The sequence below is a fragment of the Aegilops tauschii genome, chromosome 7, assembly GCF_002575655.3.
Source record: "Aegilops tauschii subsp. strangulata cultivar AL8/78 chromosome 7, Aet v6.0, whole genome shotgun sequence".
Lineage (NCBI taxonomy): Eukaryota > Viridiplantae > Streptophyta > Magnoliopsida > Poales > Poaceae > Aegilops > Aegilops tauschii.
In genome coordinates this window covers 5,358,393-5,382,044 of record NC_053041.3, presented here as the reverse complement: position 1 = coordinate 5,382,044, position 23,652 = coordinate 5,358,393, and the positions used below count along the sequence as shown (strand labels likewise).

The following is a 23,652-nucleotide window of genomic DNA, read 5'->3' as shown; positions in this document are numbered from 1 at the left end:
TGGACCGCACAGACATACTATCACACGAACTATAAGAAAATATTTCTCAGTTTCACAGAGCCGTAGATTATCCTCTTGCTTGCTGAGATCAAAGATTTGAACATCTGAGATAATATTGAAGATGTGATAGAACAAAGTATACAATTCTTCAGATTGTTTAGATTTATTTTTTGTACTAAACAAATTCCAGTTTGTGCGGATTAGTTGTTGAATAAAATTTATAGGACAACTTATGACATATGCTCAATGAATGGTTCATGGCTTTCGATGAGGTAGACTGACGCCAGTGTCATGTATTCCGTTTCTCTGCGTATTAAATTAGTTCTTACACCTTTTCTTTCAATCTTATGCTGCTCTTGAGTGTATCAGCTTCAAACAACTCCAATGGATATGGTAACAGTGCCAGCTATTCTTACGAGTATGTAGATGTTACTTCACACGAAGTTTCTTCTATTTGTTCATTACAGTATTGTGGCAGCTTAATATGCTAAATCATGGTCGATCAATACATGAGTTAGAGCTATGAAGCTTGCTTGTGTAGTACGTGCAACTAGCCCTTTTTCATGTACACGTATTATATCCACCTACTTCTATATAATTTGTGCATCATATCAAATGCACCTGCAATTATATATTAATCTTACCTACTATATCTAGCATTTGTTCTATTTTATAATGTTATAATCCATGATCTTAGTTTTTTTTAAAATTTACTCCCACCAGTCCGAATTATGCAATGTAAGACATTGTATAAAGGTTACGTCAATTATTTGGATCGGATGGAGTAGTTGATATACATGGCTCATGCATGTCCTTTCGAACTGGCATTTGAAGTGTGTGATGTATGTTGCAATGATTATCACCGGTCGTTACTCTATATTTTTTCGGAACAAAGCAAATATTGTCCTTTTCTTTCGCATCATCTTTTTGTAAATTAAATAAATGTGTATGTAGTTTCGATCAATATCTCATTGACATAAGAATTGTATTTTTTTAGTTCTTCTTTTTTGCAATTTTTTAGTTATTCTCTAATATGCTCATAAGCAAAAATAATTAGTTATCATATGCAGGTTAGTGTGTGTGGTTCACATTGATTTTGGAACATTAACGTTATCATGATTATAATTGTGCCCGTGCGAATGCACAGGTCGACGACTAGTTCTTCTAATTTCCTTCTACAGTACTATTTTCTTTGCATGTATGTGTATGTATGCAGTATGCTCAGTGTTCAAAGAATCCATTAGTTCTTACAGTATGCTCATTTTTTTGTTTGACCGAAAGACGGATGAGCTCCAGTGAGCTTCCTGGAAGCAACATGAAATTAAAAAAATGAACCATTCATTCATTTGCTTTGAAAAGTTCAGTCTATTGTTTGGCTTCTGGAACCACATTTGCTGTGAAGGAAGATGGAAAATCAGTCGTTTTCCCAGTTGCAAAAGACAACGGCGTGCCCAACTCGCCACCAGTCAAGGGGAGGCCAACTGGATGGATACAGTGTGCGGACAGGAGAAGGCTACGTAGGCATTAAGCTGGTAGGATAGGCTTGAAAGGTTAGACAGGGATTGGCAAATCATTGTGGAACCGCAGAATTCAACCGGATACATGATATAGTTGGGTTTCTCTATTATTGCCTTGTTGAGCTGCTTGCTTGGGATTTTTTGCCTTCTCTCATTCCCTTGCAGGACAGGATTACTATCTGTCTCTCCTGCAGCCTTGCCTCATCGCTGCTTCTCATTTCTTCGTCCGTGTAAGCTCACAACTAATCTCCTCTGTTTTCCTCTACAAATCTGCCTTTTTACTACTGTATTATCTTCCTTGTTGCAACCCGCTAATCTATCTTGTCATTTCCCACTCCAACAGGTGTTCATCTTTTGCTATATTTACTGGTTGTTCCTACCTCCGATTCACAAGCACTTTCATTGCTCTTCTATTATTTACTTAGGTTACTTTCCACACTCAAAATAGTATTCTTACTTTTGCCATTGTCTACAGATCTGATCTCCCAGTGGGTTTCCTTTTTCTTCTCACCATTGCAGTTTGCTAATTTAACTCGTGGTTTCCGACTTCAACAGGTTTTTATCCATCAGTGCTTCCAGAAGTAATTCCAGTCCTAGTATTTCAATATATTCAGGCCATTCCACACTAAAACAAATCCGGAAAAGAGAGTGGAAAATTCAGTTGTGTATTTGTTCATCTTCATACTCTCTTCCAGCCTAGACCCTCACCTTAATTAGAAAGGAGAAGTCTGTTCTTTTACCTGTTTCCCATAATTTGTCTTTCTACACCCAAGATCTGCTCATCCACAAAACAAACACAACTCCCTCCTTAGGCCTATACACCCAAAAAAATAAACCCTATAATCCGATGGAAGTGGCGTTAGCTAGTGCTGCCTTAAGCGTAAGCTTAAAATTGGCTGCATCCCCGGCCTTAAAGAAGCTCCTTACTAATGCTTCAACGTACCTTGGAGTCGATATGGCGCGTGAGCTCCATGAACTGGAGACCACTATCTTGCCGCAGTTCGAGCTTTCGATTGAAGCAGCAGACAAGGGAAACCACAGGCCCAAGTTGGACAAATGGCTTCAAGAACTCAAAGAAGGCTTCTACCTGGCTGAAGACTTGCTGGACAAGCATGAGTATAACCTCCTCAAGCGACAAGCAAAGGGGAAGGATTCCTTGCTAGCAAATGCCTCCTCCATCAGCAACACTTTGATGAAGCCTCTGCGTGCTGCGTCAAGCAGGCTGTCCAATCTGAGCTCTGAGAACAGAAAGCTAATTCAACAACTGAATGAACTGAAGGCTACCCTGGCGAAAGCCAAGGACTTCCGTGAACTGCTCTGCTTACCATCTGGTTATAATGCAGAGAGCACCATCATATCATCAAATGTTGTTCCTGAGACCACATCACTACCACCTCTGAAAGTGATTGGTCGTGACAAGGATCGGGATCATATAATAGAACTTCTTACCAAGACAAGTGCTACTACCGAGTCTAGTATAGCTATGTACTCGGGTTTGGCCATTGTTGGAGCTGGAGGCATTGGAAAGTCCACCTTGGCACAACTTGTTTACAATGACATGAGGGTAAAAGAACATTTTGATGTAACGATGTGGGTAAGCATCTCACGCAAACTTGATGTTCGTCGTCATACACGGGAGATAATTGAGTCTGCCTCTCAGGGGGAGTGCCCACGCATTGATAACCTTGATACTCTGCAACGCAAGCTGTCCAACATATTGCAAGAGTCAGGGAAATTCCTGCTCGTGTTGGATGATGTTTGGTTTGAACCTGGTAGTGACAGAGAATGGGACCAACTGTTAGCTCCTCTAGTTTCCCAAGAGACAGGAAGCAAAGTTTTGGTAACTTCTCGACATAATATATTTCCAGCTGCTCTTTGCTGCGAAGAAGTGTGTCCTCTGGAAAACATGGAAGATGCTCAGTTCTTGGCACTCTTCAAACACCATGCATTCTCTGGAACAAAATTTGGCAATCCGCAGTTGCATGAAAGGCTGGAAGATCTTGCACAGAAGATTGCTAAAAGGCTTGGACAATCTCCTTTGGCTGCAAAAGCTGTGGGTTCCCAGTTGAAAGGGAAAACAGATATCACTGCATGGAAGGATGCTCTTACTATAAAGATTGACAAATTAAGTGATCCCTTGAGAGCTCTGTTGTGGAGTTATGAGAAGTTAGATCCATGTCTGCAGAGGTGCTTCCTATATTGCAGCTTGTTTCCAAAAGGCCACAAGTATGTCATTGATGAGTTGGTTCATCTTTGGATGGCAGAGGGCCTCATTGATTCGTGCAACGAAAACAAGAGTGTGGAAGATGTTGGGAGGGATTGCTTCAATGAAATGATCTCTGTTTCGTTCTTTCAACAAGCTTATGGGACATACTTTGTTATGCATGATCTCCTTCATGACCTGGCAGAATCACTCTCCCAAAAAGACTACTTCAGATTGGAAGGTGATAAGGTGACAGAAATACCATCCACTGTACGCCACCTATCTGTTCGTGTTGATAGTATGAAGCAACATGAACAAAGTATCCGCAAGCTACATCATTTACGCACGATTATCTGCGTAGACCCCCTAATGGATGATGTGAGCTACCTTTTTAAGATACTACAGAATTTCAAGAAGTTGCGTGTGCTATCTTTGTCATCTTACAGCAGTAGTAGGTTGCCAGAATCTATTGGTGAGTTGAAGCACCTTCGGTATTTGAACATCATCAGAACACTGATTTCTGATTTGCCAAAATCACTGTGTACCCTTTACCACTTGCAGTTACTTCTGTTCAATCACACAGTTAAGAGTTTGCCTGAGAAACTCTGTAATTTAATGAAGCTACGGCATATTAAAAGGCATCAAAATAGTAGAAAATGCATAGACCTTCCTCGGATTCGTAACATTGGCAAGCTAACTTCGCTTCAACAAGTTAGGAAATTTTCAGTGCAAAAGGAAAAGGGATATGAGTTGCAACAGTTGAGGGACATGAACGAGATTCATGGCCAATTTAGTGTATATAACCTTGAGAATGTTGCTGGGAAGGATGAAGCCCAAGAATCGAAACTGCACCAGAAAAAACATATTTGGGATTTGCATCTTGTCTGGAGTTACAAGAATAACGTGAATGCAGATGATAGTTTACATTTGGAGATTCTAGAGGGCCTGATGCCACCGCCTCAACTCAGGTGTATTCAAATTGATGGTTACAAATCTTCAAAACATCCAGACTGGTTACTTGATGCTTCATATTTTGAGAACTTGAAATCTTTATGCTTTCGTAATTGCAGCGCATTACAAAGCCTACCATCCAATATTGAGCTATTTGAGAATTGTTCTTCACTTGTCCTCTGCAATGTGCCAAACCTGAAGACATTACCTCTTCTTCCACTAGGCCTTGAAGTGTTAGAAGTAAAAAAATGCCCACTTCTTGTATTCATTTCCAACGATGAGTTGGAGAATCATGATCAGAGAGAGAATATCATGAGGACAGACCACTTGGCATCCCAACTTAGTTTAATCTGGGAGGTGGATTCAGGATCATATATTAAGTTGGTGCTCTCATCGGAATATTCATTTCTCAAGCAGCTGAAGATACTGATGCGTGCTGATGTATCACATGTTGAAAACCTTGAAAGTTCTCTAGAAAGAGAGGAAGATGAAGTATTTGTCACGAACAGAGGATTAGACTCGTCTATGGAAGGAGCATTGGGCTCCCGCTGGTTCTACCATCAGGACTTCGTCAACTTTCTCTTTCTTCATGCAGTATTACAGATGGAGCTTTAGCTATTTGCCTTGATGGCTTGGCTTCTCTGGAAAGGTTGTCCTTAGAAGAAATTATGACTTTAACTACACTTCCTTCAGAAGAGGTCCTCCAGCATTTGACAAAACTTGGCAGCTTGGTCATCAAATGTTGCTGGCGTCTCAGGTCATTAGGGGGCTTACGAGCTGCTACCTCTCTTTCTCATGTGACATTGATGTTCTGCCCTTCTTCAGCGTTGGCATGTGGAGCAGAATGTTTGCCATTATCTCTTGAGAGTCTATGTATATGGAATTGTGTGCTTGGAGCTGACTTCCTTTGTGCTGACTGGCCACACATTAATGCTATTGAAATAAGATATTGCAGAAGCACCGCTTGCATGTCTGTTGGTAATTTAACCTCTGTTAAATCATTCTCACTGTTTAGCTTGCCAGATTTATGCACGCTCCAAGGATTGTCTTCCCTGCAACTTGAAAGTGTACATTTGTATGATGTTCCGAAACTCACCCCGGAGTGTATCTCACAGTTTCGAGTCCAGAATTCACTCGGAGTTAGCAGTCCTGTAATACTCAACAACATGCTCTCGGCTGAAGGTTTCACAGTTCCAAAAACCCTCTCTCTTATAAACTGCGAGGAGCCAGTTATTTCGTTGGAAGAATCCGCAAATTTCACATATGTCCAGAGCCTGACATTCTTTGGTTGTCGGATGATTTCCCTGCCAACAAATCTGAAATGCTTCTCCAATCTGAAGAATCTTCACATCCAGCGCTGCCTCAACATATCATCTTTACCAGATCTGCCATCCTCCCTCCAACACATACGCGTATTGGCTTGTTCTGAGCTCTTGAAGGAGAACTGCCGAGCACCTGATGGAGAAAGTTGGCCAAAGATTGCTCATATCCGCTGGAAGGAATTTAGATAGTGTGTGATTTGGATTCCCACCTACAGATAAACGGGGAGGTAAGTTAGATCCCGTCGGCCACCTTTGCACTCTCAAAGATGTATAGCCGTATTTGTTTTTAACAATCTTTCGAATACTCCATTGCTCCCTTCATTTGTTTACTTCAAATTAACTGCAGACTGGCGAGTGCTCTACAGCAACCTGCTATGAGGTGGAGCTCATCTTACAGTTCAACGGTGTCTCCTACTTCACTGGCCGGTGCTGATTCCCTCGGTCGGTCTCCTGCTTCGCGATCTGCCTCATGCATTGCCCTCTCGTACACCACCTCCTGTCCTCTGCTGCCACCGTCACTAAACGTAGACTATGTACTTGCGTTGCCAGTTGTCATTTTGTTCATGCTATTATTCATTGCCGAAAGTATTTTCTAATTTGCATCCCATTATTGTTGCCCTGTTCTGCCAGCCTATCCTTGCGTATGTAGTACTTTGTGTGCATGGATTGTACTCCCTCCGTTCTTAAATATTTGTCTTTTGCCATGTGCCATGGCTATTTCCCTTGCACGATGGAACTTTTGTTGGTATAGTAGATAGAAAGCCTGCTGCTTGAGATCTTCAGGGCATGTGATGTGATTATTTTTCCAGTTGCTCATTCGCTGCTCTGTTTATTTATCTCATGTACAACGAATGAGGACCTTCATATATAGCTAGAAAACCCGCTGCTTCTTAATGAGGCGCGTCTGAATTAATGCGGACTAGCAAAAAGAAAAGGCGCGACGAGGCTTATACTGTTTGCCGTGCTCTGTTTTGCTGGTGCAATCAGTGGAAATGTGCATGAAAAATGAGGATCGGCTGGGGAGCAATTGTGATGGATGATTGGCTGATGGCAGATGGGAAACAAACTGCAGAACCTGGATGATGGGCTCCAGGTCTCACTCATTCCAGCCATGTGTGGTTATTGCTATGAAGACTGTAGCTAATCTTGGTGCCTCTTGGTTCCATGCAACACCTTAATTTATCCTGCCACTGAATTCTCCCCGTTTTCCATTTTAAGAAAAATCTGGACAATTGTCACAGAAGACGGTGATGGATGTCCTAGGAAAAGTGCAGACGAGTACATGGCCAATGGTATGAAGACTGCAAGGTAATCTCGAATTACAAAGATCTGACGAATGCTCTCTCTATTTTTTGAGGGGAAATGCTCTCTCTATTACTACTGGCTAATCCGGACAGGTTGTTTTGCAGCCCAAAAAGGAAAAGGAGAAATGGAGCGAACAACTGCTGGTTTCTCTTTTGGTGTGGTGACAATCTGCTCCGCATCTTAATTGACATACCATCTTGATGGTATCTCAGTTTGGAACTGTGGTGGATCTTGGACATTTTAGCTGTCGTCACCTTGAATATTTTTCAAATACCCAAATAAAGTACTTTATAATTTTTATTCATTATTCCAAATTTGTCAATATTTTTAAATTTAAAAAGATTTTAAAGATACCTGACGTTTCAAAAAAAAGTGAACATTTTTCAAATCTGCAAATCGTTTTTGAAAACACATGAAGATTATGTATATTTTAAAATATTTATCAAATTCGTGAGTATTTTTCAAATTCGTGAATTTTTTTAAAAATTCACAAATAGTTTTATAATTTATGAATATTTTATGGAACTCTCGAACATTTTCCAAATTCATGATTATTTTCTAAATTCGGAACATCTCCCCAATCATGACAGTTTTTAAACATGAACATTTTTAAATTCCGTGAACACTTTTCTAATGTACGAATTTTTTAAATCACTTTTTAAACCAATAGTGTTCCATTTTTTAAAACCCAGAGGCTGTTGGTTTTCTCTACAGATTTTTTTCTTAGAATTGCGAATGGTAGGGGATAAAAAGCAGGAGAGGAGTGAGCAAGCAAACATGATAGGACCACACCTAGCTCTCATGGGCCGGCCAAAGGGTGCGATATAGTTACTATTTCCCGCTGAACACGGGAATAGGAGCTCCGATCAAACAAGGCCTAACTAGGAATCAAACTATCAAGCATATATTTCCTAAACAGGATTGTGTTGCCGCGAATCTGAAATCCTACCATGTTGTCGCGAGCACACCCATTTCCTTCATCATGCATGACAAATCCTGGCAAAAAACTGAGCATGGCAAGGATTAACTATGCTTGCTGAAGGAAACTGCGATGCTAGTGACTACATAATTTACCATCCTAGGAATCAGATTTGCCATGCTTAAAAGTTTATATACATTTTTGAATATTTTTAAATTCACAAACAATTCTAAGATACATGATGTTTAAAAAAATTGTGAACAATATTCTAAAATATTTTATCGATTTTTTAACTTTTTGAAATTAATGTTTTTTTAAATCTAAACACTTTTCCTATCATGATATTTTTTAAAACTTTAACAAATTTTAGAATTCATTAAAAAATTCTAAGTACAAAGTTTTTGGAACTCTTATTAATAACCAGTAGCCGTCTTTTTTTCATACTAGGAGGTTGTTTGTTTTTGCTACCAATGATTTTCTCGGAATAGCGAACGACTGAGGAAAAAAGGGAAGCGGAGAGGAGTGAGTGAACCAACAAGAGAGGATCGCACCCAGCGCTCGTGTGCCCGCCCAAACTGCACGATAGTGTCTATTTCCCATTGGACGCGGGAATAGGAGCTCCGATGAAACAAGGCCTAACTAGGAACCTAACTATCATAAACCGATATATATATACCTGTGATACTTGTGTGATCCGATCATGATCTCATCGGCATGTATACGCAAAGTGGACAGGCTAGGCATGTCTGATGGTCGATGTGGCTTCGGAGAAAAGGAGGGCAGCCTAGCAAAACTCATTCTTCTGGTTTGCAAGATGTCCATATATCGGTGCATGGATGCAATTCTGGTATTGGCCTTCTTGTTTATCAAGACTTCTTGTTTGCTCGCGATGCATGAGGCCCATAATTAACCTACACTATTCCAACAAGGCAAACCGTTTGCTTTTGCACTGAATGCGATGTGACCAAGAGTCAAATTAATTTGTTATACTCCCTCCGTCCCATAATATAAGAGCGTTCTTATATTATGGGACGGAGGGGGTAATTAACTTTTGAGAGTTAGTTCAAATCTAACATTGTTGTTCTTGATAAACATTAAACCGAATGATATCTATATTAACCTACTCAATTCATAACAAGGCAAACCTTTCCTTTCTTACATTGAATGTTTATGTGGCCAACTCCTTCCACAAGCGACTCTCACGCTATGGTTTCCCTGCCTTCCAACGGCGGCGGCACCGATCTGCCTCGTCTTCTGTGGCTTTAGGACCATGGAGGCGTGGTGTACCCCAACCCTTACTGGTGGGAGGGCTCCTTCTCTGTTATTTTTAGTTTTGTTTAGGGCTTGTGTCCTGTTCAGGAAGACGAGGCGGCAGTGGCTCCCTGAAAATGAAATATAAAAGTTCTCCGCACTAGCCCCTGTCTCGGTGGTGCGTATAGTATCGTTGGAGGACGTGTGGAGGTGTGCCTCCAACGGATGTCACGGAATTTGATTGATGTTTGTCTTTCGTGAATCTGTTTTGGATCTTGTCTTTGTTCGTCTCCGATGGTTGTTGTTCTGGTGTGCTGGTCCCTTGAGGCCTTAACATGAAGATTCTTAATTGTCTACTACAATAAGGTTTGCCCCGCTATGATGATGGAGTGACGATGACTACGGTGCGCCTTCGCCTCGCTTCAGTGCTTGTAATCCTCGGTACGTGATCTACGGACATGGATGTAATTTTTATTACTCCTTCTACCGATACGCAGTAGCCCTCGCCATCCCTCAAACCCCCTCCCTTCTTCGGTCCCTTTTGTCGACATGAGGTGAAGTTCAGTGATTAAGTGCCCTTTCTTAACCCCAAGTGTAGTGACTAAGCACTTTCTTAATTAGCTATCTCTTGCTTGTTTGGCTCAACAGAGCAGTAGGAACTGCAAATGTACAAATCCTGATGCAACCCTAGCTAGTGTATGACTTGGACTGTAATCAGAAGGTTTCACTATGTTGAGTTGCTATTCAGGATGTCCAGTATCCCATTTATGTGGATTGTCTTTTCGGATGTGTTCATGGGCAAGGCTTTTCTACAGTACCAATACTGGATGAATTTAATCTCCTTACTTGCACCAATGATTTATTTATTTATGCCGAGGATATCCAAATTTGCTTCCTCGCTTGCTGAGTTTTATTCTTCTTGTTTATGCCCGTTGATGTGCCTTTTAAAGGAACTTCTGCGGTCATGATTGTTATTGTGGACCTGACTTTTTTCTGACTTTCTGTCATTGTTCACTTCACCTATCTTTTCTGTTACGATTCTTAACGAAATCAACTTATTTTTCCTTTGGTTTGCTGCTTTCTTATGTTGAAAATTTGCACCTACATAACAATGTCTCCGCCATTGTGACTTACTGCTTGATGAATCAGTTAGGCCTACTGGCTTCCATGGGGAATCGGCCAGTCTTATAGAAGGAGGGGAAACACTACAATCCACATCTAATTTGTTTTCGACTTTCTCTGCATTCCGATCAATTGTGTCCTGGCTGTAAGACATTGCTAGAGGCAGAGCAATGGAAGCTAGCCAGAGCAGAAGAATAGCGGAAGTTGTCCCTTCCTGCTAGGCCTAGTGCTGACCATTTTGCTCTTTCTTTTCCTTCGTACTCCCTCCGTCCCAAAATTGAGTCACTTATTTTGGGACGGAGGGGGTAGTTAGCTAGCACAGATTCCATCTGTTTTGCTTTGCCTTAGTTTTGGTTGTTGTAAGTTTCGTAGCCTGTAAGTGTCTTTGAGATTCTTTTTCACGAGTTCCTGCTTTAATTCCAGAGATTGCAAGCTTGAGGAATCATGTATAGTCTTACTGGCTTTAATGGGAAATCAGTCAATCTAATGGAAGGAGAGGAAAGCCTACACGGGACAGGTCTACATCCAATTCTGATCTCCGTCCTTCAGTAACCATGGCGTTTCCTTCACGATCCTTGTGTTCCGATTTATAGGAGTGACTTTTCTGATTCACGGGTTTTCAATCTTAGGTAACTTTTTGTGATTGTGCCACATGAACATAAAATTCCACATTAACCTGCTTTTCTCTACATCCAATTTATTGCCATTTCCTGTAACATCATTGGAATATTTCAATGTTTGAAATTATGTCACACCTTTACCTACATGTCACAGGACATTGCACTAGTCATTTTCACTCTTTTCTTCCACTCATGATAGAGGTATTAATCACTTTCGGATTGACCTGATTTGCTCCGTGTGTAAACCAAATAATTCTGCATGGCCTTTTTTTCTCTCCAAACATCTATCGTATTGCTATCACACTGTAACATCATTGGAATATTTCAACGTTTGAAATTATGTCTTTACTTTAAATACATGCCGCACATGACATAACTCTCACAATCACTTGTTTTTTTTATATTGGCCATTAATAAAATTCAAAATTAAGGCCACCTCCATCTTAATTATTCAACTACTTGGACATACACATGGGAAGGGCAAGAATATAGTAGTCACATCCACCTCCTCGCTCAACCACCTATTAAAAGAAACATTCGAGTTAAAACCACTATGTGATACACCCGCAAAAAAAAAACACTATGTGATACGCACTGCAACTAGTGAGATGGGTATAATATCCCCATGAGTTATCTGTCCCAAGACCAAGAGGTGGATAAACAATTTGTTCTCCCGGAGAGAGAAAAAGTCATAAATAAGTGGTTGCCAGCGTCCAATATTTTCCTTCTCTTTATGAATGAAAGCAACGCTGCTGCTTTTTGTCAAAAATATTTTCATTGGCCGAGCCTGGAGAGTGATAAGCATTATCGCCTATTTAACGACCTGCACACATGGAGAGGAGAGCACAATACAATAATTAAGGACCTACCATTCCACCTCCTAGCTTGCTCAACCATGAAGATACAACAGCTTTTCATGGTCCATCTTCTCGCTCATACCCTCCTTTTTCTCGCATCCAGCTCCTCTCAACCCACCAACAATCAAAGTAGCAACCACAGCGCCAATCTCTCTGTGCTCCTATCATTCAAGTACCTCATAACCAGTGACCCTACACGGGCACTGTCCTCTTGGTCTTGGGACCCTGTCATCAACGGCACGAGAACAGCGCCATTGCCTAATTACTGTGAGTGGATGGGCGTGGCCTGCAGCAACCGCCGGCACCCAGGCCATGTCACTGCCATACGTCTGCTTGCCTTGGGCCTTGTCGGCAGCATCTCCCCGCAGCTCGGTAACCTGACCCACCTTCGCATCCTCAGTCTTTCAGACAACAAATTGAAAGGTGAGATCCCAGGCAGCCTCAGTGGTTGTACAACACTTCATACCTTGGAGTTGAGGGGGAACAACCTCTCTGGTTCCATGCCTGCTTCTCTGGGTCTCCTATCAAAGCTCAAATTTCTCAATGTTTCCGATAACAATCTGATTGGTGATATTCCCATGTCATTCTCCAACCTCACAGCCCTCACGAAGCTTAGTATGCGCAAAAACCAATTCCATGGCCAAATCCCGAGTTGGCTCGGCAACCTGACATCACTGACACTTGTAGGATTAGCCCATAACGGTTTCACTGGCCATATCTCTCCAGCTCTAGGTAAGATGGCAAATCTTTTTACGTTTGATATCATGGATAACAAACTGGAAGGCCCTTTTCCTCCATCCATGTTCAATATTTCCTCCATCTTATACTTCAGCATCGGCTTCAACCAGTTTTCAGGATCTTTGCCGCTTGATATTGGCCTTAAGCTTCCCAAGCTAATGTTTTTGTTCACATCTGCGAACCAATTTACAGGACCAATACCAGGCTCCCTGTCAAATGCATCGACACTTGAAGTTTTGGTTCTTGGCGGAAATCAGTATAATGGTCTGATTCCACGGGACATTGGCATCCATGGTCATATCCGGGGATTTTCGTTAGGGCACAATTTCCTTCAAACCACAGAGCCTAGGGATTGGGATTTCCTCACATCCTTAACCAACTGTAGCAACCTGGAAGTACTAGACCTTGAACAAAACAACCTTGAAGGGGTTGTGCCAGTTTCTATTGCCAACCTATCTACAGAGCTCAATTCGATTGCACTTGGTAGAAACAAAATAACTGGGTCCATACCTGTAGGGTTAGGGAAGTTTAAAAAACTTACAAGGTTCAGCGTTGCAGATAGCCTTTTCACAGGCACCTTGCCTCTGGATATTGGCCAGATTCCTAGCCTCCAGTATCTCGACCTATCCCATAATAGATTCTATGGGCAGATTCCACAATCTTTAGGCAATATCACACGGTTGAGCAACCTCTCTCTATCTAATAACTTTCTAGATGGCAACATTCCAGCAAGCCTTGGCACTCTCACAAAACTTATATCTCTGGATCTTTCCGCTAACTCCTTGAGGGGGGAAATCCCACAGGAGATACTCATGATTCCCTCTCTTACTGTACTTCTCAACCTCTCCAACAATGCTCTAAGTGGCTCCATTCCAACACAGATAGGAAAGTTGAACAGCCTTAGCGCAATCGACCTATCAATGAACAAGCTCTCTGGTGAAATCCCAGACACTCTCAGCAGTTGCGTCCAACTGAATTTTCTAAATTTTCAAGGAAATCTTTTGCATGGGCAAGTACCGAAAGGTTTTTCTTCCTTGAGAGGCCTCGAAAAGTTGGATCTTTCTGATAATAACTTAGCAGGACCCATTCCTGAGTTCCTCCAGAGTTTTGAGCTCCTAATATATCTAAACCTCTCTTTCAACAACCTATCTGGTCACGTGTCAAATGCAGGGATCTTTCACAATGCTACTGTATTGTTGCTCCCTGGCAATAGCATGCTATGCGGAGGTCCCCCATCCTTGCAACTCCCTTCATGCCCATATATAGGTTCTAACCAGGCTGGGCAGCATCGGCGTCGGCTCATACTCTTTTGCATGGTTGGAACTTTGATCTTCTTCATGTGCTCTCTAACTGGATGCTACTTAATGAAGACAAGAATCAAACCGAACAATGTTCTTGATCAAGGAGTTGGATTTCACCAGGAGATGCATGAGAGGATATCCTATGCTGAGATAGATGCAGCAACAGAGTCATTCTCACCGACAAATTTGATTGGTTCTGGAAGTTTCGGCAATGTGTACATTGGAACTCTAAATCTCGATGAGAGTTTATGTACTGTAGCAATCAAGGTTCTCAATCTTGGCAAACGAGGAGCTAATAGAAGCTTCTTGAGAGAGTGTGAGGCCCTAAGGAAGATTCGACACCGTAAACTTGTCAAAGTGATCACTGTGTGTAGCAGTTTGGACCGTAATGGTGATGAGTTCAAGGCACTTGTCTTAGAGTTTATCTGCAACGGAAATTTAGATGAGTGGGTGCATCCAAGCTCCATGAGTACCAGCCGGAACTTTAGAAGGCTAAGTTTGATGGAAAGGCTGTGCATTGCTCTTGATGTTGCAGAGGCATTAGAATATCTTCACCATCAAATTGAGCCATCCATAGTTCACTGTGATATCAAACCATGCAACATCCTTCTGGATGATGACTTTGTTGCACACGTCACCGACTTTGGTCTAGCAAAGATAATGCATACCGATGAATGCATGCACAGTGGTGGTGGAACTGAAAGCAGCTCACTTGTAATTAAAGGCACAATTGGATACGTCGCACCAGGTGAGAAACATTTTAAATTCACCTAGGAATATTTATCATCATATTATTTAATTCAATATCAAATTGGCAGATGTCACTTGGCAAGCTAAATAGAACTGAAATATGCCAAATATCAACTTGGCAGATTTCACTTGACAAGCTAAATAGAACTGAAATATGCCAACTTTGTGTCTACCCATTACGTGGCCAGTAACATGTTTGTTTACATGTTTGTCAGAGTATGGCTCGGGATCTGAACCCTCCACAGAAGGTGACGTATTTAGCTACGGGGTGTTGCTATTAGAAATATTTACTGGAAGGAGGCCAACCGACAACTTCATGGATGGTGTGATAACCCTTGTCAAATATGTCAGGGTGGCCTATCCTGATAAGCTACTGAACATATTGGATGCTAGTGCAACCCACAGCGGAGACACGCAGCGTATCGTAGATATGTTCTTGTATCCTATTTTTAAGCTTGGCCTCGCTTGCTGCGAGGATTCCCCAAGGCACAGAATGAAGATAAACGACGTAGTCAAGGAATTGAACGCCATAAAGAGAGCATGTGAGGCTCATATGGCTGTCCATGAATTTTGAGCAACCGCTTAATCCAGGCGAGCAATGAAGCGTTACGATCATCTTTACGGCCCTGCGGTTGCCAGTTGTTATCCTGTGGCCTGTTTGTGGCTTTGGGGTGATTCTGAAGTCAGCATTTCCATTTCTCATACATTATTATATGTTTGTCCAGTATACATGTATTTGTTTCTATAATATGGAGTATCCATTCTCCCTCAAGTTGTATTGTCTTTACTTTTAAGCCTGAAAGAAGCGCTACTCTGATTCGGAGCGCTAAAATTCAAAGTGCTACTCTATGTCGCAATCTAGTTGCTTCTCAGATTCTTGTCATCAAAATTCAGCTCTTTGGTTTTCATAGTATGTATATAATGATGACTTTTGCTGCACAAATGATGTGGTTCTTGTGATCTTGTCATCTCCAGGCCTCTTTTTAAGTTAGTCATATCTTGCTGCTGCTTCAATTTCGGACCCAAGTGCGTGAAATTTGGTGGCATTTTGCATCCATTGGTTACTGCATGAATATTGTCAGTGCAATTTGTGTCTCTGCCTCTGACAATATTCTCCAGCCTCTCAATTGCAAAATACAGTGCCTGCTTTGACCGTTCAACTTCAAATTTTTGATTGCAAATGCTTTGGATAATATTGTACTCCCTCCATCCGTAAAAATGGATACATTCATTCATTTCTCTGACAAGTATTTCCGGACGGAAGGAGTATTGATAATTATGAAATCACAATAAATTTTTGAATACGAGAATCCAATGGTATCAAGTTTATGTGACATACATAACCGACATATTATTAGATTAATTTATGGTCAAAATATGTCGAACAAGCTAATTTTGAGTTATTAGTACTACAACTGAGAGGGGTAAGAAAAGATTTCCAGGTATCGTATGGCACATGTGGCAGGTGAGCATCCAGAAAATATGAAAAGAAAGAAAGAGAAAAAATTATTTTGAGGTCATTAGCCTGAAGAAAAAATAGAGCACCCATTTGAACCATCATCACTGCCTTTCTTGCCTCCCTCTCTTCAATTCGACCCAACACCAATGTGCTCTAGAGCTGCCGCTCCGCTGCACCACTCCACCCCGCATGCGAAACCGCTTCTTTGGATCCACCTCGTATCAATCATGTCTGCGAGAAAAGAATGCACACGAGGTGCTCGACAAAATGCATGTTAGAGAGAGAGAGAGAGGAGAGGACATCTCAGAAAAAAGGAGAGGAGAGAGAGAGGTCAGAGGTACACTCATTGCCTTTTTAAAAAAAAATAGAGAAACTTTTTTCTGGAAATACGAAGGGACACAACAGGTTGGGCCATCCACTTGGGCTTAGCCCACTCACGCACCGGTTACTCTCCCATTCTCCGGCGTCTCCGCCGCAAATCCGCACCGGCGGCAACTCCTCTCTCTCTCTCTCTTGTTCCCCACCGACCTCCGACAGCGTTCTGAGCCAGCGCCGCCAGGCCATCTACGCGCCGTTCTCATCTGCGCCCCCAATCGACGATGGTGGTCGTCGGGATGCAGTCCTCGCCGGCGCTCATGCTGGGTGGCCTCCGGCGGCTGCGGCGCCTGGAGCTGCTGGTGGTCGTAGAGGTTGCCACAGCGGGCCACCATTTGAGCCTGTGCGAGCGCGGTCACCGCGTGAGCCGAGCTGTTCCCCACAGCGAACAAGGTGTACTTCTTTTTTCTTGCGCGTCTCCTCCCCTTCAATTTGACCCAGTGCAGCAGAATTACTGAACCTCAGTCCACAATAGCTTTAGTTTCACTGCGATTCTCCAAATTCGGCGAAGCTCAGTCCGCCACAGCAGTAATTTAATTCTGAATCTGAATTGCCTGCTGACCATCATTCTGTTAATTTCCTTCTAGTTTTTTCTTTCCATGTATGTGTATGTATGCAGTATGCTTAGTGTGCAGAGAATCCATTAGTTCTTACAGTATGCTTATTTTTTTGTTTGACCGAAAGAAAGACGGATGAGCTCCAGTGAGCTTCCTGGAAGCAACATGAAATTAAAAAAATGAACCATTCATTCATTTGCTTTGTAAAGTTCAGCCTATTGTTTGGGCTTCTGGAGCCACTTTTGCTGTGAAGGAAGATGGGAAATCAGTCGTTTTCCCATTTGCAAAAGACAACGGCGTGCCCAACTCGCCACCAGGAAAACCCAGTCAAGGGGAGGCCAACCGGATGGAGACGGTGGCCACCGGAAATGACGGATCCCGCGGAGCACAGTGTGCGGACAGGAGAAGGCTACGTAGGCATTAAGCTGGTAGGATAGGATTGAAATGTCAGACAGGGATTGGCAAATCATTGTGGAACCGCAGAATTCCACCGGATACATGATATAGTTAGGTTTCTCTATTATTGCCTTGTTGAGCTGCTGTTTGGGAATTTTGGCCTTCTCTCATTCCCTTGCAGCAAAGGATTACTACCTGCCTCTCCTGCAGCCTTGCCTCATCGCTGTGCCAGGGCCTACAACGCTGCTTCTCACTTGTTCGTCCGGGTAAGCTCACCACTAATCTCCTCTGTTTTCCTCTACAAATCTGGCTTTTTACTACGGTATTATCTATCTTCCTTGTTGCAACCGGCTAATCTATCTTGTGATTTCCCACTCCAACAGGCGTTCACCGCTTGCTATATTCACTGGTTGTTTCTACCTCCGATCCAGAAGCACTTTCATTGCTCTTCTATTATTTATTCAGGTTAGTTTCCACACTCAAAATAGTATTCTTACCTTTTGCCATTATCTATAGATCTGATCTGCCAGCGGGTTTCTTTTTTCAGTTTACTAATTTAACTCTTTGGTTTCCTACTTCAACAGGATTTTATCCATCAGTGCTTCCAGAAGTAATTCGAATCCTAGTATTTTACTATATTCAGGCCATTCCACACTAAAAAAACCCGGAAAAGAGAGTGGAAAATTCAATTGTGTGCTTGTTCATCTTCATACTAGCTAGGTGTTCCATCATTTAATATCTGTTCTCTTGTTTTCCTCCTTAAACACCCCTTAACTATCTTCCAGCCTGGTGACCCTCACCTTAGAAAAGGACAAGTCTGCTTAGGAGAAGTCTGTTCTTTTACCTGTTTCCCATAATTTGTCTTTCTACACCCAAGATCTCTTCATCCACAAAACAAACACAACTCTCTCCCTAGGCCTATACACCCCAAAAAAATAAACCCTATAATCCGATGGAAATGGCATTAGCTAGTGCTGCCTTAAGCGTAAGCTTAAAATTGGCTGCATCGCCGGCCTTAAGGAAGCTCCTTTCTAATGCTTCAACGTACCTTGGAGTCGATATGGCGCGTGAGCTCCATGAACTGGAGACCACTATCTTGCCGCAATTCGAACTGTTGATTGAAGCAGCAGATAAGGGAAACCACAGGCTCAAGTTGGACAAATGGCTTCAGGAACTCAAAGAAGGCTTCTACCTAGCTGAAGACTTGCTGGACGAGCATGAGTATAACCTCCTCAAGCGCCAAGCAAAGGGGAAGGATTCCTTGCTGGCAAATTCCTCCTCCATCAGCAACACTTTGATGAAGCCTCTGCGTGCTGCATCAAGCAGGCTGTCCAATCTGAGCTCTGATAACAGAAAGCTAATTCAACATCTGAATGAACTGAAGACCACCCTGGCGAAAGCGAAGGACTTCCGTCAACTGCTCTGCGTACCAGCTGGTTATAATGTAGCAAGCCCCACCAAAACATCAGTTGTTGTTCCTGAGACCACATCACTTCCACCTTTAAAAGTTATTGGTCGTGATAATGATCGCGATTGTATAATAAATCTTCTTACCAAGACAACTACTATTACTACTGAGTCTAGTGTTGCTATGTACTCGGGTTTGGCCATTGTTGGAGCTGGAGGCATGGGAAAGTCCACCTTGGCACAGCTTGTTTACAATGACAAGAGGGTAAAAGAATATTTTGATGTGACAATGTGGGTAAGCATCTCACGCAAACTTGATGTTCGCCGTCATACACGAGAGATCATTGAGTCGGCCTCTCGGGGGGAATGCCCACGAATTGATAACCTTGATACTCTGCAGCGCAAATTGACAGACATACTGCAAGAATCAGGGAAATTCCTACTTGTGTTGGATGATGTTTGGTTTGAACCTGTCAATCAGAGGGAATGGGACCAATTGTTAGCTCCTCTAGTTTCCCAAAAGACGGGAAGCAAAGTTTTGGTAACCTCTCGACAGAATTCATTTCCCACTGCTCTTTGTTGTGAAGACGTGTGTCCTCTAGAAAACATGGAAGATGCTCAGTTCTTGGCACTCTTCAAACACCATGCATTCTCTGGGCCAGAAATCAGAAATCCGCAGTTGCGCAAGAGGTTGGAAGATTTTGCAGAGAAGATTGCTAAAAGGCTTGGACAATCTCCTTTGGCGGCAAAAGTTGTGGGTTCCCAGTTGAAAGGGGAAACAAATATCACGGCATGGAAGGATGCTCTTACCATACAGGTTGACAAATTAAGTGAGCCCATGAGAGCTTTGTTGTGGAGTTATGATAAGTTAAATCCACGTCTGCAGAGGTGCTTCCTATACTGCAGCTTGTTTCCAAAAGGCCACAAGTATGTCATTGATGAGCTGGTTCATCTTTGGATGGCTGAGGGCCTCGTAGATTCATGCAATCAAAACAAGAGAGTTGAAGATATTGCGAGAGATTATTTCAAGGAGATGATCTCTGTTTCGTTCTTTCAACCATTTTATGAGAAATGCTATGTTATGCACGATCTCCTTCATGATCTGGCAGAATCACTCTCCAAGGAAGACTACTTCAGGTTGGAAGATGATAAGGTGATGAAAATTCCATCCACTGTTCGACATCTATCTGTTTGTGTTGGTAGTATGATGCAATACAAGCAAAGTATCTGCAAGCTACATCATTTACGCACTATAATGTGCATAGACCCGCTGATGGATGATGTAAGTGACATTTTTAATCAGATACTACAAAATTTGAAGAAGTTGCGTGTACTATATTTGACATCTTACAGCAGTAGTAAGTTGCCCGAATCTGTTGGTAAGTTGAAGCACCTTCGGTATTTGAACATCATCAGAACACTGATTTCTGAATTGCCAAGATCACTGTGTACTCTTTACCACTTGCAGTTACTTCTGTTGAATGACAAAGTTGAGAGTTTGCCTGAGAAGCTGTGTGATTTAAGAAAGTTACGACATCTTGAATGTCATGATGATACAATATACACGTCAAGCGAAGAAGCACTGCCTCAAATTCCTAACATTGGCATGCTAACTTCACTTCAACAACTCAAGGAATTTTCTGTACAAAATAAAAATGGATATGAGTTGCAACAGCTGGGGGACATGTACCAGATTCGTGGCAGTTTATGTCTCACAAATATTGAGAATGGCACTGGGAAGGATCAAGCTTTAGAATCAAAGTTGCATCAGAAAATTCATCTTGGCAGCTTGCGACTTGTCTGGGGTTCCAAGAATAAAACGAATTCAGAGGATAGTTTACATTTTGAGATTCTAGAAGGCCTGATGCCACCGCCTCAACTTGAGAATCTTGAAATTGAAGGTTACAAATCTTCAAAATACCCAGGCTGGTTACTTGATGGTTCGTATTTTGAGAATTTGGAATCTTTGAGCTTTGTTAATTGCAGTGCTTTGCAAAGACTACCATCCAATATTGAACTATATAGGAATTGCTCTTCACTTGTCCTCCGAGATGTGCCAAACCTAAAGACATTACCTTGTCTTCCACTATGCCTTAAAATGTTACTAGTACACAAATGCCCACTGCTTGTATTTATTTCCAACGATGCGTTGGAACATGATGATAAGAGAGAGAATTTCATGAGGACAAACCACTTGGCATCACGACTTGGTTTAATCTGGGAGTTAGATTTAGGATCAGATATTAGGAGACTACTCTCACAGGAACATTCATTTCTAAAGCAGTTGATGATATTTATGCATGTAGATGTGGCACATGTTCAAAAACTTGAAAATGCTGTAGAAATAGAGAAAGATGAAGTATTGGTAAAAGAGGATGTCATCATGGCATGTATATTGTGTCACGAGCAGAGGATGAGACTCATCTATGGAAGGAGCATTGGGCTGCCGCTGGTCCCACCATCAGGACTTTGTGAACTTGAACTTTCTTCATGCAGTATTACAGATGGAGCTTTAGCTGTTTGCCTTGATGGCCTGGCATCACTCAAAAGATTGGTCTTGGTGGAGATTATGACTTTAACTACACTTCCTTCAGAAGAGATCCTCCAACATTTGAAAAAACTTGACTCTTTATTCATCGGAGATAGCTGGTGTCTCAGGTCATTAGGGGGCTTAGGAGCTGCTACCTCCCTTTCAGAAGTTGGACTGGGATCCTGCCCTTGTTTAGAGTTGGCACGCGGAGCAGAATGCTTCCCATTATCCCTTGGGAGCCTCAGTATATACAACTGCGTCCTTGCAGCTGACTTCCTTTGTACTGACTGGCCACAAGTGAACTATATTAGCATAAACAATTGCAGAAGCCCCGCAAGCTTGTCTATTGGTAGCCTCACCTCTGTTCGTGCACTCATTCTGTATCACTTGCCAGATTTATGTACGCTTGAAGGATTGTCTAGCCAGGAATTTGATTTGGTACATTTGGTTGATGTTCCGAAGCTCATCCCTGAGTGTATCTCACAGTTTCGAGTCAACCACATACTCCAAGTTAGCAGCTCTGCACTACTCAACAACATGCTCTCAGCTGAAGGTTCCACGGTTCCACCATCTCTCTCTCTTGACAAATGCAAGGAACCATTGGTTTCATTAGACGAATCCGTAAATTTCACATCTGTCAGGACCCTGGCATTCGGTGACTGTCTAATGAATTCCCTGCCAACAAATCTGAAGCGCTTCCCCAATCTGAGGAATCTCTTGATCACTTGCTGCCGCAACTTGTCATGTTTACCGGATCTGCCGTCGTCCCTCCAGCAGATATGCATATGGGATTGTAGTGAGCTGTTGAAGGAGAGCTGCCGAGCACCTGATGGAGAAAGTTGGCCAAAGATCGCGCATATCCGCTGGAAGAACATTAGATGAAGTGTTATTCAAATTCCCACCTGCAAATAAACAGAAAGGTAACGTAGATCCACTTTTGCACTCTCAAAGATATATGTAGCCTTTCCTTATACATATGCATTTTGTTTAATTTTCTATCTTTCAAATACGCCCTTTCTGTCAAAGTTTTCTTCATTTGTTTACTTCTACTTTATAGCAGGCCATAAAGGAAATTCAACCAAGTGATGTGTTCGCTCCAGGCTCCAGCAACCTGTTACAAGGTGGAGCACTCCAGGCTGGCTCGTCGTACAGTTCAACTCTGTCTCCTACTTCACCGGCCGGTTCAGATCCCCTTGGATAGTCCTCCTGCTTTGCTGATTGGCTCATTTATTGCCCTCTCGCGCTCTACCACCTACTGTCCTCTGATGCCACAATCACTGACGATGGTTTTTGCAATCGTGTTGTTGGTTATGTTTTTCTTCAGGCTATTATCCATTAACTGGACAATTGCCCAAACTAGTGTCTAATATGCATCTTGTTATCATGGTCCTGTTCTGCCACAGTATCCTGGAGTATGTTGTATTTTTGGTTTGTACTGGATTGCAATCTTTTATCTCTTGTGTGCTGTCACACGCCATGTAACTGAAGATCTCTTTTACCACTCACTACCGTAATGAGTAATGGTTATGTATTTGGAGTACTCTGGTTTCATTCCTGGCAAAGTTTGCCATGTGCCATGACCATTTTTCTTGCATGACAAAACTTTTCTTGCTCCAGAAAGCCTACCGCTTCAGATCTGCAGGGCATGCGCTCTAGAAGGGCTTTCTAGTTGCCTCTGTTTGTTTACCTTATGTGGTATGAATGAGCACTTGCATATATGGATAGAAAGCCTGCTGCTTCAGATCTACAGATTTCTGTTTTTGACTGAGGCACGTCTGGATTAATGCTGACCGGCGAAAAGGTAAGAAGATTTTCATACTGCTGGTGCCCCATTTGGTTCAGTGGCGACTGGCTGGCTGGTTAGAGGTATGTAAAAATGACCACTCCCTACTCTGTTTATTCATCGCATGTATTCTGAACAAGCACCTGAATTTCATACATATGTTGTCTGATCTATATTGGTCGACGGTTTGGGAAGTCCTCGTTACTTGATATATACTACATGAGCACCAGTTTATGGCATGGCTGAGCCTGTTAGCAGATAACTGTTGGTCTGCTGTTTATGAGTGCTC

General features: G+C 42.3%; 2 protein-coding genes and 1 pseudogene across 9 annotated transcripts; all 3 read left to right on the top strand.

The window, feature by feature from the left end:
• Window positions 1-1,581: 1,581 nt before the first annotated feature.
• Window positions 1,582-23,120, top strand: LOC109765887 (putative disease resistance RPP13-like protein 1). Of its 8 annotated transcripts, none has more exons than XM_073505101.1 (5): window positions 1,602-1,678; window positions 17,825-17,909; window positions 18,027-18,108; window positions 18,228-22,500; window positions 22,641-23,120. In XM_073505101.1, the coding sequence occupies exon 4, from the start codon at window positions 18,596-18,598 to the stop codon at window positions 22,460-22,462; it is 3,867 nt and encodes a 1,288-aa protein (XP_073361202.1). In that variant the 5' UTR covers window positions 1,602-1,678; window positions 17,825-17,909; window positions 18,027-18,108; window positions 18,228-18,595; the 3' UTR covers window positions 22,463-22,500; window positions 22,641-23,120. The 8 variants fall into 8 exon arrangements, 6 of the variants coding, with proteins under 6 accessions (XP_073361199.1, XP_073361202.1, XP_073361198.1 ...); XM_073505097.1 differs by having other exon boundaries at window positions 1,642-1,678; window positions 22,638-23,120; XR_012189608.1 differs by lacking the exon at window positions 1,602-1,678 and having other exon boundaries at window positions 16,407-17,909; window positions 18,228-20,429; window positions 20,519-22,500.
• Window positions 1,863-6,790, top strand: LOC109765891 (putative disease resistance RPP13-like protein 1; annotated as a pseudogene).
• On the top strand, window positions 12,058-15,694 carry LOC109765892 (receptor kinase-like protein Xa21). The gene is made up of 2 exons (XM_020324655.4): window positions 12,058-14,854; window positions 15,072-15,694. Exons 1-2 carry the CDS (start codon window positions 12,106-12,108, stop codon window positions 15,428-15,430), a joined length of 3,108 nt encoding a protein of 1,035 aa, XP_020180244.2. The 5' UTR covers window positions 12,058-12,105; the 3' UTR covers window positions 15,431-15,694.
• Window positions 23,121-23,652: the final 532 nt, after the last annotated feature.

Excerpts from the sequence above, each read along its gene's own strand:
- LOC109765887 (XM_073505098.1), top strand. The coding sequence starts at position 18,596 with ATGGAAATGGCATTAGCTAGTGCTGCCTTAAGCGTAAGCTTAAAATTG.
- LOC109765892 (XM_020324655.4), top strand. The coding sequence starts at position 12,106 with ATGAAGATACAACAGCTTTTCATGGTCCATCTTCTCGCTCATACCCTC. Across the intron at positions 14,855-15,071 it reads AATTGGATACGTCGCACCAG|AGTATGGCTCGGGATCTGAA; the intron begins GTGAGAAACATT and ends CATGTTTGTCAG.